At 54.3% G+C, this 14,743-nt stretch overlaps 1 protein-coding gene across 1 annotated transcript in view; it reads left to right on the plus strand.

Moving 5' to 3' along the window:
* SAFB (scaffold attachment factor B) overlaps nt 1-14,226 on the plus strand; it is a 35,290-nt gene extending 21,064 nt beyond the window's left edge. Inside the window, exons 7-21 of the mRNA XM_029916457.1 lie at nt 3-63; nt 488-537; nt 1,584-1,678; nt 3,338-3,487; nt 3,566-3,645; nt 3,992-4,131; nt 4,264-4,352; nt 6,593-6,699; nt 8,856-9,146; nt 10,229-10,366; nt 10,577-10,619; nt 12,814-12,929; nt 13,180-13,280; nt 13,689-13,755; nt 13,954-14,226. Of these exons, the coding sequence (XP_029772317.1) occupies nt 3-63; nt 488-537; nt 1,584-1,678; nt 3,338-3,487; nt 3,566-3,645; nt 3,992-4,131; nt 4,264-4,352; nt 6,593-6,699; nt 8,856-9,146; nt 10,229-10,366; nt 10,577-10,619; nt 12,814-12,929; nt 13,180-13,280; nt 13,689-13,755; nt 13,954-14,083 (1,658 nt within the window). The 3' untranslated portion in view covers nt 14,084-14,226. The remainder of the gene's footprint in view (nt 1-2; nt 64-487; nt 538-1,583; nt 1,679-3,337; nt 3,488-3,565; nt 3,646-3,991; nt 4,132-4,263; nt 4,353-6,592; nt 6,700-8,855; nt 9,147-10,228; nt 10,367-10,576; nt 10,620-12,813; nt 12,930-13,179; nt 13,281-13,688; nt 13,756-13,953) is intronic.
* Nucleotides 14,227-14,743: the final 517 nt, after the last annotated feature.

Here is a 14,743-nt window from a genome sequence, read left to right on the forward strand (position 1 = left end):
TAATGAAGTCCCTCCGGCTCCTAAAGAGTCCTCAGCCAGTGAGGGCGCTGATCAGAAAATGAGGTTTGTTTTTTCTCAGTTTTAGACCAGACGCTATCTCCTTTTCATTGGTCGTTTAATGACACACATAAGCTGTTTTTTCTGCAATTGGCCAGCCAGACTGATGCAATTGTAGTTTACTTCTAAGCAATGTTTTATTTCTCTTTGTTTATTTTAAACTGATTACATAATCTTTTTTTCTTTTCTCAACCTATCATGGTTGTTTTCTTTAATTCTTCCTAATTATCTTTAGCCCAGCAGAATTAATTAACTCCTATGGGTCTGAAATCTTATGGTTAGGTCAGATTTCCAATACAAGTTTGTCGGGGTGTCATTTTTTCAGAACTAAATTTCGGGTAGGTATGCAACCTCAGCACGTGTTTTATAATTTTGAGTTTGTTTCCTCTCTGCTTCTTCCTTCTGGAGTGACATTATCTTTTGTCTCTAGTTCTGTCGAAGATGACTCGGATACAAAAAGGCTTTCCAAAGAGGAAAAGGGTAGGTCACTGAGGCGACATTGGTCCCTTGGAGCATGTTGGGCCCTGGCCCCAGTGGGGTACTGGTTCGGGTTCATTGCACACCGTGTTTCTTTCCCAGATGTGCCTTTGAGCCTTTCTTGAAGCCTTTCTCCACTCCTCTGCTGTTCGTTCTGCAGCTTCTGGGCTCTAGGGAGCAGGCCAGGTCCGAAGAGTTAACCTATCGATTTGAAGCCGACACCTGTTTCTGCGGGAGCGCTTTGAGCTCATTGATCCTGACTAACTCTGACTTGCAGATTCCTTAGCCTCATTGATACTTGTAAATGGGGAAACGTGTTCTGGTTTCCAGTATCCTGGGGTTGTCTGGTACTTCAGATTTACCAGCACCTCCGCTTTCTATTAAAATCGCTAATAGAGAAGACACTTTGTTGGCTCAGGTTTCTCTTGGCAGTCTAGAGAACCACAGATGAGGCGGGGAGGGGGGGGGGCGTGACAAGCAGGAGAAGCCTCTGGATCGGGTCCATCCTGATAGCAGCCGGCTCATGTCCAGAAGCCACCCCACCATGCTGCCTCGTGCCATTTGGTGTCTTTCTGAGTGAACCAACCTGCCATGTGCCTAATAGCCCCTGGCTCACTGTTGTTAAAGTGGCATTGCTGGGGCCCTGGGGGGCTCAGTCGGTTAAGCTTGCAGCTTCAGCTCAGGTCGTGATCTCACGGTTCGTGGGTTCAAGCCATGTGTCAGGCACTGTGCTGACAGCCGGGAACCTGCTTTGGATTCTGTCTGCCTCTCTCTCTGCCCCTCCCCTGCTTGCTCACTCTCCTCTCTCTCTCTCTCTCTCAAAAATAAAAACATTTAAAAAAAACAACACTTGGCATTGCTCACCACTCTGGTGGGCCTACTCTGCGTTTTGCAGGGTTGTGTGAGGACGGGGCACGCCCTCCCGCCTCACTGGCCTGGATTGTGCTGGCACCTGGGAGACGTGGGGAAGGTGTCTGCTTTGGGATGACCTCAGTCTTTAAGGGTCTTGTGAATGTGCTGGTTTTGACCAGACTTTTCTTTTGAAATAGGTCGTAGCAGTTGTGGTAGAAATTTCTGGGTTAGTGGACTCTCTTCTACCACCAGAGCTACAGATTTGAAGAATCTTTTCAGCAAATATGGGAAGGTAAGACCAGGGGGTCAATCTGGAGGAGAGAACGTGTTTTTAAGCCAATGTAGTATGGCCTTTACATGCCGATTATTATCCCATCTCAGTGACTGCTTTGAACGACACTGTGCTCTTCTTTCAGCTCATGTTTGCTCATGGCCTGTGGAGGGTCTGTCCCTCCACGGCTAGAGGTGAGGGCGGTGGAAGCTCCCAGAGCCCACGCCTGCGTAGCGGCCCCAACACCACCATTTAGATTTTAAAAGATTTTCTAAATCCATTTCTGTGGTATTGAGTCTTCAACTTAAGGGATGGTGGCAAAGGGCAGACTGGGGAGATGCCGTCAGCGCCCCTGTGAGATGGTGGTGATTGTAGGATGTGAGTTAGGCTGTAGCAGGGGTTGTAAGCCGGGCCTTTAGGGTCAGACCGGTCTGGGCTGCTGTGGGCCCAGCTCTGCTGCTCACAGTTGTGTGGCCGGGGGCACATCACTTCCGCTGTGCGGGCTCCTTTGCCTGGAGGACCCTCAGAGGTGCTGGCTCCTTGAGATGGTGTGTGTAGCTGGCGGTGCCCCTGCCGTGACCCTCAGCCCACCTGCTCTCTCCCGCGGCCGGGGCAGCTCTGGCCACCTGACCTCTGCCTGCCTTTCCTCCCTGCTCAGCCCCAGAACCGCGGTGGCGACGGGTGTATGCACCCCACCACTCCAGGCCTGTCGCAGTTCTGTGTCTGATTAGGGTGCCCGAGTTAGCCCTCCTCCCTTCTCTCTTTCTCCGCCTCCCCACATGCTGTCTAGAGTCACCTCCCAAAGAAACTACTGTATCCAGGGCTCTTTGCTCAGAGCAACTTTGGGGGCAAGCCAGAGTGAGACTTTTTATAGGCCTCTGTTTACAGTAAGGGTTCAACAATTTATAGCAGAGAAAACCAATAGTGTTTACTTTGGTTATTGACGTCTGAGATCTAAAACAAGTGAAATTAAATACGACAGGGTTGTAGAGATAAGTAGTGATTCCCTGGGCCTCGGTAATGCAGGGTGGGCCCCTTTCATATCCCACCGTGGTCCAGATGGGTGCTTTCAGCAGGGACATGGCACCTTGGAGCCCGCTGTGTCTTGGGTTCATTGTAGGCCTATTGTCCTTGAGTAGGGGACGGCCACTCAGAAACTCCCTGAGTGCCCGTGTGGCTACTGTGGGGGGAATGCTGCTTCCGTGGGGCCTCCCCTGAGCCGGGGGCCTCCCTCCAGCTTGCCAGGGCCACTGGCAGTGTGCAGAGATGTGCCTCTGGTACCAAAACCTCTCATACTGAACTTGGTCATTGCTCGGGGGGGGGGGGGGTAGGGTCCTGTGTCGGTTGCCACGTGCACATCTGTCCTCCTGTTTCACTGCGCACATGGCCATTGGAATCCCGGCTGGGGTCTATCCCCAGAGGGAACGCCGGAGGTGGGGCAGCTCTGCAGAGTAATCGCAGTGAGATCGTAGCATCGTCCTTCCTAGTTGTCATGTGCCACTTGTCAGGCACCAGGTGACAGGGCGTCCCCCACCGTCCTCATCCCAGGGCGGGTGCCAGGACTCGAGCATTAGAGGAAAGCAGCGTGAGTGGTGATGCCCTGCGCATTTCACGTGGTGTGTTGGGGGTCTGTGAGCGAGGGCTTCGTGTCTGAGCCCTGTTCGTGTGCTTTCCTTTGAGGTGGTGGGCGCTAAGGTTGTGACAAATGCCCGGAGTCCCGGAGCTCGCTGCTATGGCTTTGTTACAATGTCCACAGCAGAAGAGGCCACAAAATGCATTAACCACCTGCACAAAACAGAGCTCCATGGGAAGATGATCTCTGTGGAAAAAGTAAGTGGTGATTTTCTTACCGGGATGTGACCCTTTTAGGAAATGAGGTAATACTTGGCACTTGATTCTTTTTTTCAGGCGAAAAATGAACCTACTGGGAAGAAAACTGAGAAGAGAGAGGGTGAGGGGAAGAAGGAGAAGTCCAGCACCAGCGACAGGTACTGCTCTTCTCCGAGGTTGGAGCTCTGGCCAACGTGGTCCTTTGTACATGTCGCATCCTGCACGTTCTCCACGCAGGGAGACCACAGGGCCTCCCACCCCTTTAGTTTTCATGTTTCATGAGGAGTTTCACCTTCAGTAGCTCTCTGAGGGTTCCTTCCTTCAGCCCCTCTTCTGGGGGTGCTTGGGGAGAGCACGGCTCCCCTCGTGGGGCCTTGTCCCGCTGATGGCGACCCCGGCAGCCTCCTGGTCACGTGGTGCTCACGGCAAGAGTCTCCTCGTGGCTGCTCTGCTTTCTAAGCATTGAGTCTAACCTGTGTCTGTTTTCTGGGACGTTCTGGACAGATCTGCGAACCTTAAGAGGGAAGATAAAGCTGATAGGAAAGAGGACATTAAGAAGGGCGAAGACGGAAGTGGAGAAAAGAGTAAAGATCAAGACGATCAGAAACCTGGCCCATCAGAGCGGTCTCGAACCACAAAATCAGGTATTGCCACTGGAGGTGATGTCACCTTGTGCTCTGTTCCTGGCTGGTGTGGTTTTTGGTTTGCTGTTATCTTTTTTTTCTAATCTGTGTGGTTTTTGTTTCTTACCTTACACGACTCCTTTCTTCCTGTAGGAAGTCGAGGAACGGAGCGGACCGTGGTGATGGACAAGTCTAAAGGGGTGCCTGTTATTAGTGTCAAGACCTCAGGATCCAAAGAGAGAGTGAGTATTAATTTTCTAATTAGGGTTTTTAGTGCTGTTTTTTACCACTTTTATTTTTAAATTTTTTCATTCTTAAAGTTTACTTATTTTTGAGAGAGAGCAGGGGAGGGGCAGAGAGAGAATCCCAAGCATGCTCCATCCTGTCAGCACAGAGCCTGACACAGGGCTCGAACTCCCAAAACATGAGATTATGACCTGAGGTAAAATCAGGAATCTGACGCAGAATGGACTGATACACCCAGTTGCCTCAAAAAACAGAAAGAGTTTTAAAAGTTTTTGTTTCTACGTAGCTTTGTTCTGATGAGAATTTTTGTTTTCTTATTACCTAAAGCTAATTTTAAAATTCAAATGTGAAGGCTCCATAGTTTTAGGATTAGAGCATTATCTTGTAAAATTAAAATATGAGACTAGTTGGCTTTTTTTTTTTCCTGGATCTGCATGTAGCTGTCCATTTTCATTGTCTCCCTTGAGAGTTTTGGCAGCTCTCCGTCACATGTTCTGAAGCTCCTGTGTAGCGCAGCTGGCGTTCCGTGCCTCTAAGTTGGGTCTCCACTTTGGCTCAGTCCCATATTCTTTCTCATCGCAGATGCTCCAGAGAAGATGGTTCACGAAGTACTGGTCTTAGGTTCTCACCGTTTCCCTGTGCCTGCTGTGTGGGCTTAGGCAGCTGCCATGACCCTAACTTCAATTTTTGGATCTTGCAACATGGGTAGATATGGGGCCAGAGTCCTCCAGACCACTCTCCTTGAGCAGTTCACCCTAAGGACCACTGGGCTTGGCCTGTGATGGTCCTCACAGCTACGACCGGCTACAGCGGTGTGGTAAGGGCACACAGCCCGGCCGTGGGGAAAGGCACAGGCAGAGTCCGCAGGGGACTCTCGTGCTGTCCCCTTTGAGTGGCCGATGCTCCTGCCAGGGAAGCCCGATAACAGCCTGGGGCGCTGGTATATAGGCCTTCTGCCCGACACGCGCCAGACTTGTAAGAGGAAAGCAGGCATTGAGCGGAAACCACAGTGGGTGCCCTACCAGGGAACTGCCAGCTAGAGGCACTCTGAGCGCCAGGTTCTGGCCTGCTGCGTTGCCCCGTGCCTCGACATGGCAAACCGTGTTTTGGTGGGGGGCACTTGTGGGGAGAAGCACTGGGTGTTATATGGAAACCAATTTAATAATAAACTATGAAAAAGAAAGAAAGAAAGAAAAAAACAAGTTAGACCCAGCAGAAGAGGAGACCTAAACAGATTACTGTGCTGGTGCAGAAATGAGAAAATGGGGCCACATTTGGGTGGCGCCAGTGAGAAGGTAAAAGTTAACGGCTCTACTAATGCAAGTGGTATATTTTGAACGATTTTTAATGATAATGTGGTGGTGGCTGTAAGAGGGAATAAGAATAACATGATTAATATTTTTAATTAAATGATTACAATATATTAAAAAAAAAAAGATGGCAAACCGTTTTAGCTACCACAGGCCAGTGTTTCCGTTCTGGAAACTGAGTGGGCTTCAGTTTGGAAATGTCCTAATACATGTAATCTCGTTTACATTTATTTGATGTAAAATGGGTGGGAAATGGCAAAATGGAAGTATGAGTTCCCGGGCTAAGATGAGTAGATCTTGTAAAAATAATGCAGCCACACAGATCAGGAATCCTCCGCTCTACCAGAGGTAGCCGTGGTGGGGCACTCTCTGCGTGTGTAATTCGGAAGGAAAAGAACAAGAGTAGAGTTAAGGGCTAGGAGTTTATTTTGGATGCAGAAGACCAAGTATTGAAAAGATTGGTCTGGGGGACCTGGGTGCCTGAGTCAGTTGAGCATCTGACTCTTGGTTTCAGTTCAGGTCATGATCTCACAGTTTGTGGAATTGAGCCCCTATTTGGGATTCTCTCTCTCCCTCTTTCTCTGCCCCTCTCCTGCTTGCAGTCCCTCTTTCTTAAAATAAGTGGATAATTTTTTTAAAAAATTGGTTTTCAGCATATAAAGAGTTTTGGGGGTGTTATATCTTCCATTTTGACCCTGGTGAAAGTTCTCATTGGATCATACTTCGGCGTGGTGATGAGGTTTTGATTTTTAAGTACGTCCAGGAAAACATGAGTTTCTTAGGAGGGAGCACCCTGCTTTAACTGGCTGCTCCATCACACATCAGCGTTCTTTTCCGACCTCTGAGTCGGACGCCTACATGTGGGCTCCCCTGACCCTTCCTGCCGTCCTTTCCGCCTTAACTTCCGGGTGTTTCTGGTGAACCAGGTGTCTAAGAGCCAGGACCGCAAATCAGCCAGCAGAGAGAAGCGGCCCGTTGTGTCCTTTGATAGAGTCAGAGAGCCCCGGAAGTCAAGAGACTCCGAGTCCCGGAGGTGAGTCCGCGTCCAGCAGTGTTCCTGGTCTGCTTCTGTCTCCACTAGTCAGAACCATGTCGTGGGGGCGTATTTTCAGACCCCCGGTGGGCGGAATGTTGCTTTAAACCTAGTTGCTCCTTTGGCTGTCAGTAGACTTTCTGTGTCCTGCCATTCATCCTGTGGCTGTTTTCAAATGATCTTCTCATGCAGTTAGGCCCGTCTCTTCTTGACGATTCTGGAAGGTAACGGCGGGGAGTTGGGATGCTTTCCTCCTGCAGTAGTGCTGGTTAACATGCCCAGTGTGGCCCCAGAGCAGTGGGAAGGGAGGGAAACAGTGGGACGTACGCAGGGAGAGAGTGGAGAGGTTCCTATCCTTAAAATAGCTACAGAAAATGTCTCCAGAAATTTAAAAAACTAAACATGTGCAGGACTGACACACTGAATGACAGTCTTTCCTATCAAGATACCGTTCTTAAACTAGTTTAAAAAATAAACAGCGTTCATAAAATCGATGGAATAAGAACGAGGAGCAGGGGCAAGGCACGGTCTTCTTGGTGCCCGCGAACAGCTTCCTGCTGCCAGGGGACAGGCGCCGGACACAGGGCCCTCATGTGGAAGTAACTGGCACGTAGTGTCCCGGAGCTGACCCACGTGCGTGTGGGGACTTCCTGTGTCAGTAGGGACGTTTCTCACTGGGGACCAACGGATGGGCTCTCCCCAGAAGGGCTTCAGGTCACCTGGCTATTCCTTTGGTCAGCCCTTTGGGTCTGTGGCTCACGTCAGCCGGTGGCAGAACACAGACGTGAAAGCTGACGACACCCATGTACAGGGGAAGTAGGTGTGTTCAGGACTTGAGAGCCGGAAGGAGAGGTTGGTTGACCGAGTGGAACTGTAACTTCCGTGATGAAAGGCCCATGAGGGTAGAGACAGACGTGGTCTGAAGTAAATGTCAGGAGGCAGAAAGCACCTGGTAGGGACACGGACAGCAGCGAGTTGACCGAAGGGACAGGTCAGGGACACAGGACAAGGGGTAGCTTCTCTAGGGCACTGGGAGCACATGTGGAAAGAGCAGCGAGCCCAGTTTTTGCATCTGCCAGTTTAGTTGGGTGCACCGTTCGCCTTGGGGTGTGGGGACGGGAGCGCGGCCCCTGGAGAGGGATCCCACGGAGGCCCATGCGGCCGAGCTAGTGCCCCAGACCTGCCCTGGAGGCCCTTGTGTGTGAGCCTCCGGTTTTTGTGAGGCCGTGAACGTTTGGAGACCATCAGAAGGTCTGCCTCTGGGTGCTGCCTGTCTAAACCGTGGCCTCTCCGCTCCATGGGCCCCTTCCTGAACGCTTGCCCTCAATCTGTAAAGGTGGCTGTGGGAGGGTCCGGGATGTGTCACATTCACCCTCGATCTGTAAAGGTGGCTGTGGGAGGGTCCGGGACGTGTCACATTCACCAAGGAGGCGGTAGCCATTCTTGTCCCAAACCCAGCACGGTGCAGCGAGAGTGTGTGTTTCTGCAGGTGTAAGCATGTGTCTGTAAATGCATAGCAAAGGGTAGAGAGGGGACAGTGTGGCAGCTGTCTTCTGTGTCGGGTACAGAGACTGACAGGAGACACGCTGGGTGCAGTTGGTGCCCCTTGGGCAGGGCAAGGGGGTGCGACACAGCCTCACCGGCACTGTCGTCAGCGCTGCTGCAGTTCCAGTACATTCGCCTCGTTCCATGGGGGCTGACGGAAGCCCTTATAGGGAGGAAGGGTCTTAACAGACTGGATTTCCTGTGAAAAGTGTGTTCTGTTTCTTTTTTTCTTTTTAATTTTTTTTAACATTTATTTTTGAGAGACAGAGAGAGACAGATCATGAGCAGGGGAGGGGCAGAGAGAGGGACACACAGAATCAGAAGCAGGCTCCAGGCTCCGAGCTGTCAGCGCAGAGCGCAACGCTGGGCTTAAACCTATGAACTGTGAGATCCTGACCTGAGCCGAAGTCGGGTGCCTAACTGACTGAGCCCCCAGGTGCCCCTGTTTCTTATTTTTAATGGGCCACTTCATGGCATCAGATGTTGATCCGCAGAAAAAGTTTCAGGAGATGAGGTTCAGCCCCAGTCCCAGCGGAGCCCCTACGGCCCAGGCCCCTCTGGTTCCGGGCGGGGGTCGTGGCGGGGCCCCTGCAGCAGCTGCTGTCCCGCAGGGTGCGTGAGCGCAGCGAGTGGGAGCAGCGCATGCAGGCGCAGTGGGAGCGCGAGGAGCGCGAGCGGCTGGAGATCGCCCGCGAGCGGCTGGCCTTCCACCGGCACCGGCTGGAGCGCGAGCGCATGGAGCGCGAGCGGCTGGAGCGCGAGCGCATGCACGTGGAGCACGAGCGGCGGCGCGAGCAGGAGCGCATCCACCGCGAGCGCGAGGAGCTGCGGCGGCAGCAGGAGCTGCGCTACGAGCAGGAGCGGCGGCCCGCCGTGCGGAGGCCCTACGACGTGGACGGCCGGTGAGCCTGGTGGCCTGTGGCCTTTAGAACCGGGTTACGGTCCCCCAGATCCTGCTGCTGGGAGAGTTTTATTTCAAAGGCGGCAGTCATACGTGCTCCGACCCCATTTGATGTCCTGTTGGTCGTCGGGCACCTGAGCTGGTTAGGGGTTGGGGTGGGGGTGGGGGTCGGGGAGAGCCGTGCGCCTAAGAAAGCCTCAGGTTCAAGTTCTAGTACAGAGCCCTGAGGAAAGAGTTCAGGCCCAGAGCCACATGTGAGTCAGGTGCGGAGCAGGTGACCTGAGACCAAAGACACCTTATTCAGGCTCCCACTTAGGCTTTGTCAATCGTAGCAGTGTGTTCTGGTTCATTCCTGGACGTCCTCTTTGGCGAGTACTCCAGCCCCAGCCCAGCGGAAACCAGGCCTGACTTCAGTCCTTGCTGGTGGGAGCCCAGGGCTGTAGTCCCAGCACTGACCTGACGCAGCTTTTCTGCACGCACTGCCACTTGGGAAGAACCCGTGTCCTAGTCCTCTCTGTCTCTCGCGTGGATTAAGGAGGTCCTCGGGTAATATCTAGCAGGACTTCTTTTGAGGGCCTTCAAGCTGGTGTAGGATTTTTGATGCCTTTGTGCAAAATACTGCTGCTGGGAGTCCCTTATGGTCATAAATGTTTTGAAACTGTATTTCAAGTGCTTCTCAACGTCCCCCTGCTGGTGTCTTTGCTGGGTCAGGTCCATGTTGGAGGAGAAGAGGTACTGCACTGAGGAGAGCTCAGGGTCATGGCTCTCGTTTTTTGTCCTGATTGATCGAGGCCATGTCTGGTTCGCAGAGGTGACCTGCGGAGGTGCAGGTGTCCCACGTGCCCTCCTGTTGGGAAAACCGAAGCTCTTCTCTTTAGGGCCAAGTGAGGCTTGTGGGACAGAATAGAAGGGGGTTCTTCAGTCAGGTCCCACGTCACCCTGCCAGCCCCTCTCCGCTCGTGTGGCAAAGAAGCTCTGTGGAGTGATGGGAGCCAGGGATAGCTTCAGGGTTCGGTTCACCAGCTCCACAAAGGTCATGGACTTGAAGGAGAAATTATACTTACTTCTTTATTCCCCTTCCAGGCGAGATGATGCCTACTGGCCGGAAGCAAAGCGGGCCGCTCTGGACGAGCGCTACCATTCTGACTTCAACCGCCAGGATCGTTTCCATGACTTTGACCACAGGGATCGGGGCCGCTACCCTGACCACTCCGTCGACAGGTCAGCCAGGCCCCCACTGACCCTGCCTGTTTGCACGAGTTCTCTTTTCCTCTTGGTCTGAATGATGAAGAACTCGGGTTGGCCCTTCTAGGCTTTGAGTCCCTCCGGGTATGAATTCCTGGGTGCGGTTTAAGAAATGTTTTCTGTTTGGGAGGTGTCTAATCGACTATCTTTCTGTTCTTATGTTGTCCTTTAAATTTCCTTTTTTAGGAGAGAAGGTTCAAGATCCATGATGGGGGAAAGAGAAGGACAGGTGAGTCAAACTCAAATTGCAGCCTCGGTTTTTGCTGTGGGACCAATTCTCTCTCCATGCTTTCCCCCTCCTCAGCTGAGGTGGAGAAAGAGTGAGTGTAGGCCTTGACCCCGAGGTTCTGTTCACTTCTGAGTAACAAAGTAGCTAAATGCTTTATCGGTACTAACGAACGAAGGCTAAAGAGCCTCAGGTGAGCCTGAGGGGCTCTGTCTGCAGGACTGACATGTTAGATGATATGCTGCATTTTCTCCTTTTTTCTGTCTTAGGTTTAGGTTAAGAACTTCCCCAATGAGTGCTGACTCTTTCGTGGGTTTACTTGGAATATCTGGGGGCAGGGGAGGGATTTGGGAAGGTCATGGTCAAGGTGGCTTGGGGCAGAATCGCTGTCCCATGTGTGTCCTTCCCCTGCCCAAGCACAGCATTGTCTGCCCTCCTTCCTCACTCCCTGAGGGCATGGCTGGGGACGGCGCGGCTCTGGCCACGTCCAGGGCGTCCTCTGCCGCCTCCGGAGCAGTCCTTGCACACTGCTCTTTCCTCTTTTCCTAGAGGTGACTCTGAGGAGCAGCTCAGTCTATACCCGCTCTTGGCGGTTCTCTTTGGTGAAGTGGGGGTCGGTTGTTAAATGTGGAGGCTTCAGAAGCTGAACCAGACAGAGAGCAGTGCTCTGGTGCCAGCACTCTGCGGAGCCTGTCTCCCAGCTGCGAGTGAGGACGCTCGCTGTCCCCTGCTCAGGGTGTCGGGACTACTGGGCTGGCAGCCGTGTCTGTCCTGGGTGGCCCAGGTCCTCGAGAGCAGCTGCTAACCGCTGCCCGCTCAATTCCGGCCCTTACTGGCTGATGTTTTCTCTGTGTGGGCTGTCCTTAGTAATAATGCCGGTGCCGCGCTGGGTGCCGGCGGTGACACGGGACACAGAGGAGGCGCCAGCACAGGCTCTCGGGGTCCTGCTGAGCCGTGGCCCCGGCTGGTTGGTGGGCAGAGGAGCGTGGCTACCCTGTGGGAAACCGGGAGCAGCTCGAGACGGGCTTTGCACTGTGTGTCTGTCCTGTGTCTTCGGAAGGCCATCGAGAAAAGATCAGTTTTTCTTAAATGTTTGCATTTGCCGAAAGGAAGCGGTCTGAGTCACGAGCTGTAATTTTGTTAAAAGCTGCCGTGTCTTGAAGGTTCTCTAGGGAAGTGTTACTTCCGGGCACTCGTGCAAGCAGCTCTTGTTCCGCCCGCCCTACTTTCCTGGTCGCCGTGCCTTTTGGTTTTCCGCCTTGAAGGAATAGTGCCATGTTCCATCCATGTTGTACCGTTGCGCCCCCGCCCCCCGCTTTTGGGGAGGGAGGTGTCTGCACACACTTGGGGACGTGAGGCCCGTGGAGGCAGGTTGCGGGGCACACATGATGGCCGGGGCTCCCCACGTAACAGGGCTCCTGGCTTAGCGGGCGCAGAAGAGCTCGGACACAGGCAGCCACCGGGCGGCCTCGTTACCAGGACCGCCTTCTGGTTTTTCTCACTTAGAATGTGATCTTGGAGCGAAAGACCACAGGGCTGCAGGTTGGGTTTGTGGAACCACGAGAGCAGTAGTGGAGGGGGAAGCGCCTCCCCAGCACCTGAGCGCCTGGGGCGGTCGCCAGCGGTCGCCAGCGGTCACGGCCGGCAGCAGTGCGGGCTTCGGGGGAGGGGCAGGTCGTGGCCGGTCGTTCTTCGGAAACAGCTTTGCCTGGAACCAGAGGCTCTCCCTTCCATCCTTCCTTCTGACGACGTGCCGACCAGGGCCAGGCAAGCGCTCTCCACAGGCAGTGCCACAGGGTGGCCGGTGCTTGGCCTGGTGAGGCGCCGGGTCTGGGCGGAGCGTGGAAAGGGTCCCCGGGGGCCATTTTGCTCTGGAGGTTCCGAGGGGCTAGAGCTCGGGGCCGACGCCCCGCTGTCTGTTCCTGGCGCAGGGTGGCCGCTCGCCTCCTTTGGTGCCTGAAGTCTGTCTGTTTGGATTAGGGTGGCTCTCGGCCCTCAGTTTCTTTCTCCGGTCTTTGCAGTCTTTGGTTTTCTCCGGCAATCCGTGAGCAAACTCTGTCGTGCAAGCTAAGGTGGCCTTTGTGGCACACGACCACATGTAGAATGCTCACGACACTTACTGGCTTGTTGGCTCAAGGGCCTTGGGATCCAAGCTTGATGCTGAAAGCTTTCTTTGGTCTGGCTCTCTCACGTCCAGCATTACCCCGAGCGCCACGGAGGACCAGAGCGCCATGGGCGGGACTCCCGTGACGGGTGGGGCTACGGCTCCGACAAGAGGATGAGCGAGGGCCGGGGGCTGCCTCCTCCGCCCAGGTTTGTGTCCCCCACCCCCACCCCCACCCCCCAACACCTGCGGGGCCCGAACGCACGCCACTGGCGGGATTGGCGCGTCCTGCTGCGGCTCGCCGTGTCAGGGAGGAGTGCACGCCCCCACCGCTCAGAGGGATGGAGGCCGGGCACACGGAATGCCACCCCCACCTTCCAGAACCCGTGATGCCCACTGTTCTGGAAGGTGCAGGAAGGGGGGCAATCCAGATCAGAGGTGTCTTTTCCGAAGGGGCAGACGTGACTGGGGGGACCACGGCCGAAGAATAGAAGATGACCGAGCGTGGCAGGGCGCTGCTGACGGAGGCCTGGTAGACAGGGACCACAAGAGGTGGCAAGGTGAGGACTGGCGCCCAGCCGGGGACAGGTCTTTGTGGAGAAGCATCTGGTAGGCTCAGGCTGCACCTGCTTTACACCCATCTCTGCTTGACTCCCTGCTTCTCGAGGGCGGGAACAGCTGCTTCTGCTGTCCCCCTTTGGGGTTTTGCTTGTTACTGGCTGGATGGGGGGTGGGGGGATGGACAGACGCCATCTGGCACGGGAGAGTAGTGTGGGCATAGGTAACTCCTCTCGGCCGCCACTTGGCGGGAACAGCGGGTGTGTGCAGTCCCTGTAACCACCAGGCCCTGAGGGGTTTGAGTGAACTGGGTGGCCCAGGAAGGGGACTGGAGTCGAGGGAGCCCTGTGTCGTTTCCTCTACGGTCAACGCGCAGAGGCGCCGTGTGACCAGCCTCTCTTGTCTCGCAGGTGGTGAAAGGAGTATGTCCGGGCACTCTGGGCCAGGTCACATGATGAACCGGGGAGGGATGTCAGGGTAAGCTGCTGGCTGCTCCTCCAGCTCTCCGCTCTCCCCTCTGCACGGTGGTCGCCTGGGAGTGGGGGGGGGGGTCCGGGACACCCCACCAACTTCCTGTCTGTGCTCGCTGGAGCGCGGCTCCCAGCACAGCCCGTGGGCGAGCGTGGGGTGGGCTCCCCGGGCTCCGGAGCAACCCGGCAACTGTGTGTGTCGCAGGCGTGGCAGCTTCGCCCCAGGCGGGGCCTCGCGGGGCCACGTGATCCCACGCGGCGGAATGCAGGGCGGCTTCGGAGGCCAGAACCGGGGGAGCCGCCCCAACGACACCCGCTTCACGCGCCGCTACTGAGTGCGGGGGCTCCTGTGTCTGTCCCGTGGCAACAAGAGTATGTTCTGTTAGGAGTTCTCTTAAACCGTGTACAATAATTTTTTTTATCTGCTGCCATATTGTAGCTCAATACAATGTGAATGTTTTTTGTGTTGGTTTTTTTTTTTTTTGGTTTTTTTTTTTTGTAATAAACGTGTTTCTGTTCACATACCCTTTATTTAAAGCATCGTCTCTTTTTATTTCACGTTCTTTTGTAAGTTGAAATTATACTTGGCATTGCTTAGTCATGGCCTTTCCGTCACGGAAGGAGGACAGGCGGGGGCGCCTTTAAAGGGACTGTTAGTGTTTCCGGAATCAGTTGGCTGGTGGTGCGTGCCTGCCATCTGCGGAGCCCGGGCCATTTGTCCCTCCTGCGGGGCCTCCGATGGACGTAGAGCTTTCTGCCCCCCAGCCCTTGCTCAGCGGGCCCTTGTGCCTTTTTTTTAATCTGGTAAAATACAGATCATGTGAAATTTACCGTTTTAACCATTTTTAAGGAGCTAGTTCGGTGGCATTAGTGCACACGCTGTGTGCCACCGCCACTGCCCTCGATCCGTAGAGCCTTTCATCTTTCCACACGCAAACCGTTACACACTCGCTCCCTGCACCCCCAGCCCCCACCTTCTGCTCCGGTCCCTGTGG

Source organism: Suricata suricatta, chromosome 12 (genome assembly GCF_006229205.1).
Source record: "Suricata suricatta isolate VVHF042 chromosome 12, meerkat_22Aug2017_6uvM2_HiC, whole genome shotgun sequence".
Lineage (NCBI taxonomy): Eukaryota > Metazoa > Chordata > Mammalia > Carnivora > Herpestidae > Suricata > Suricata suricatta.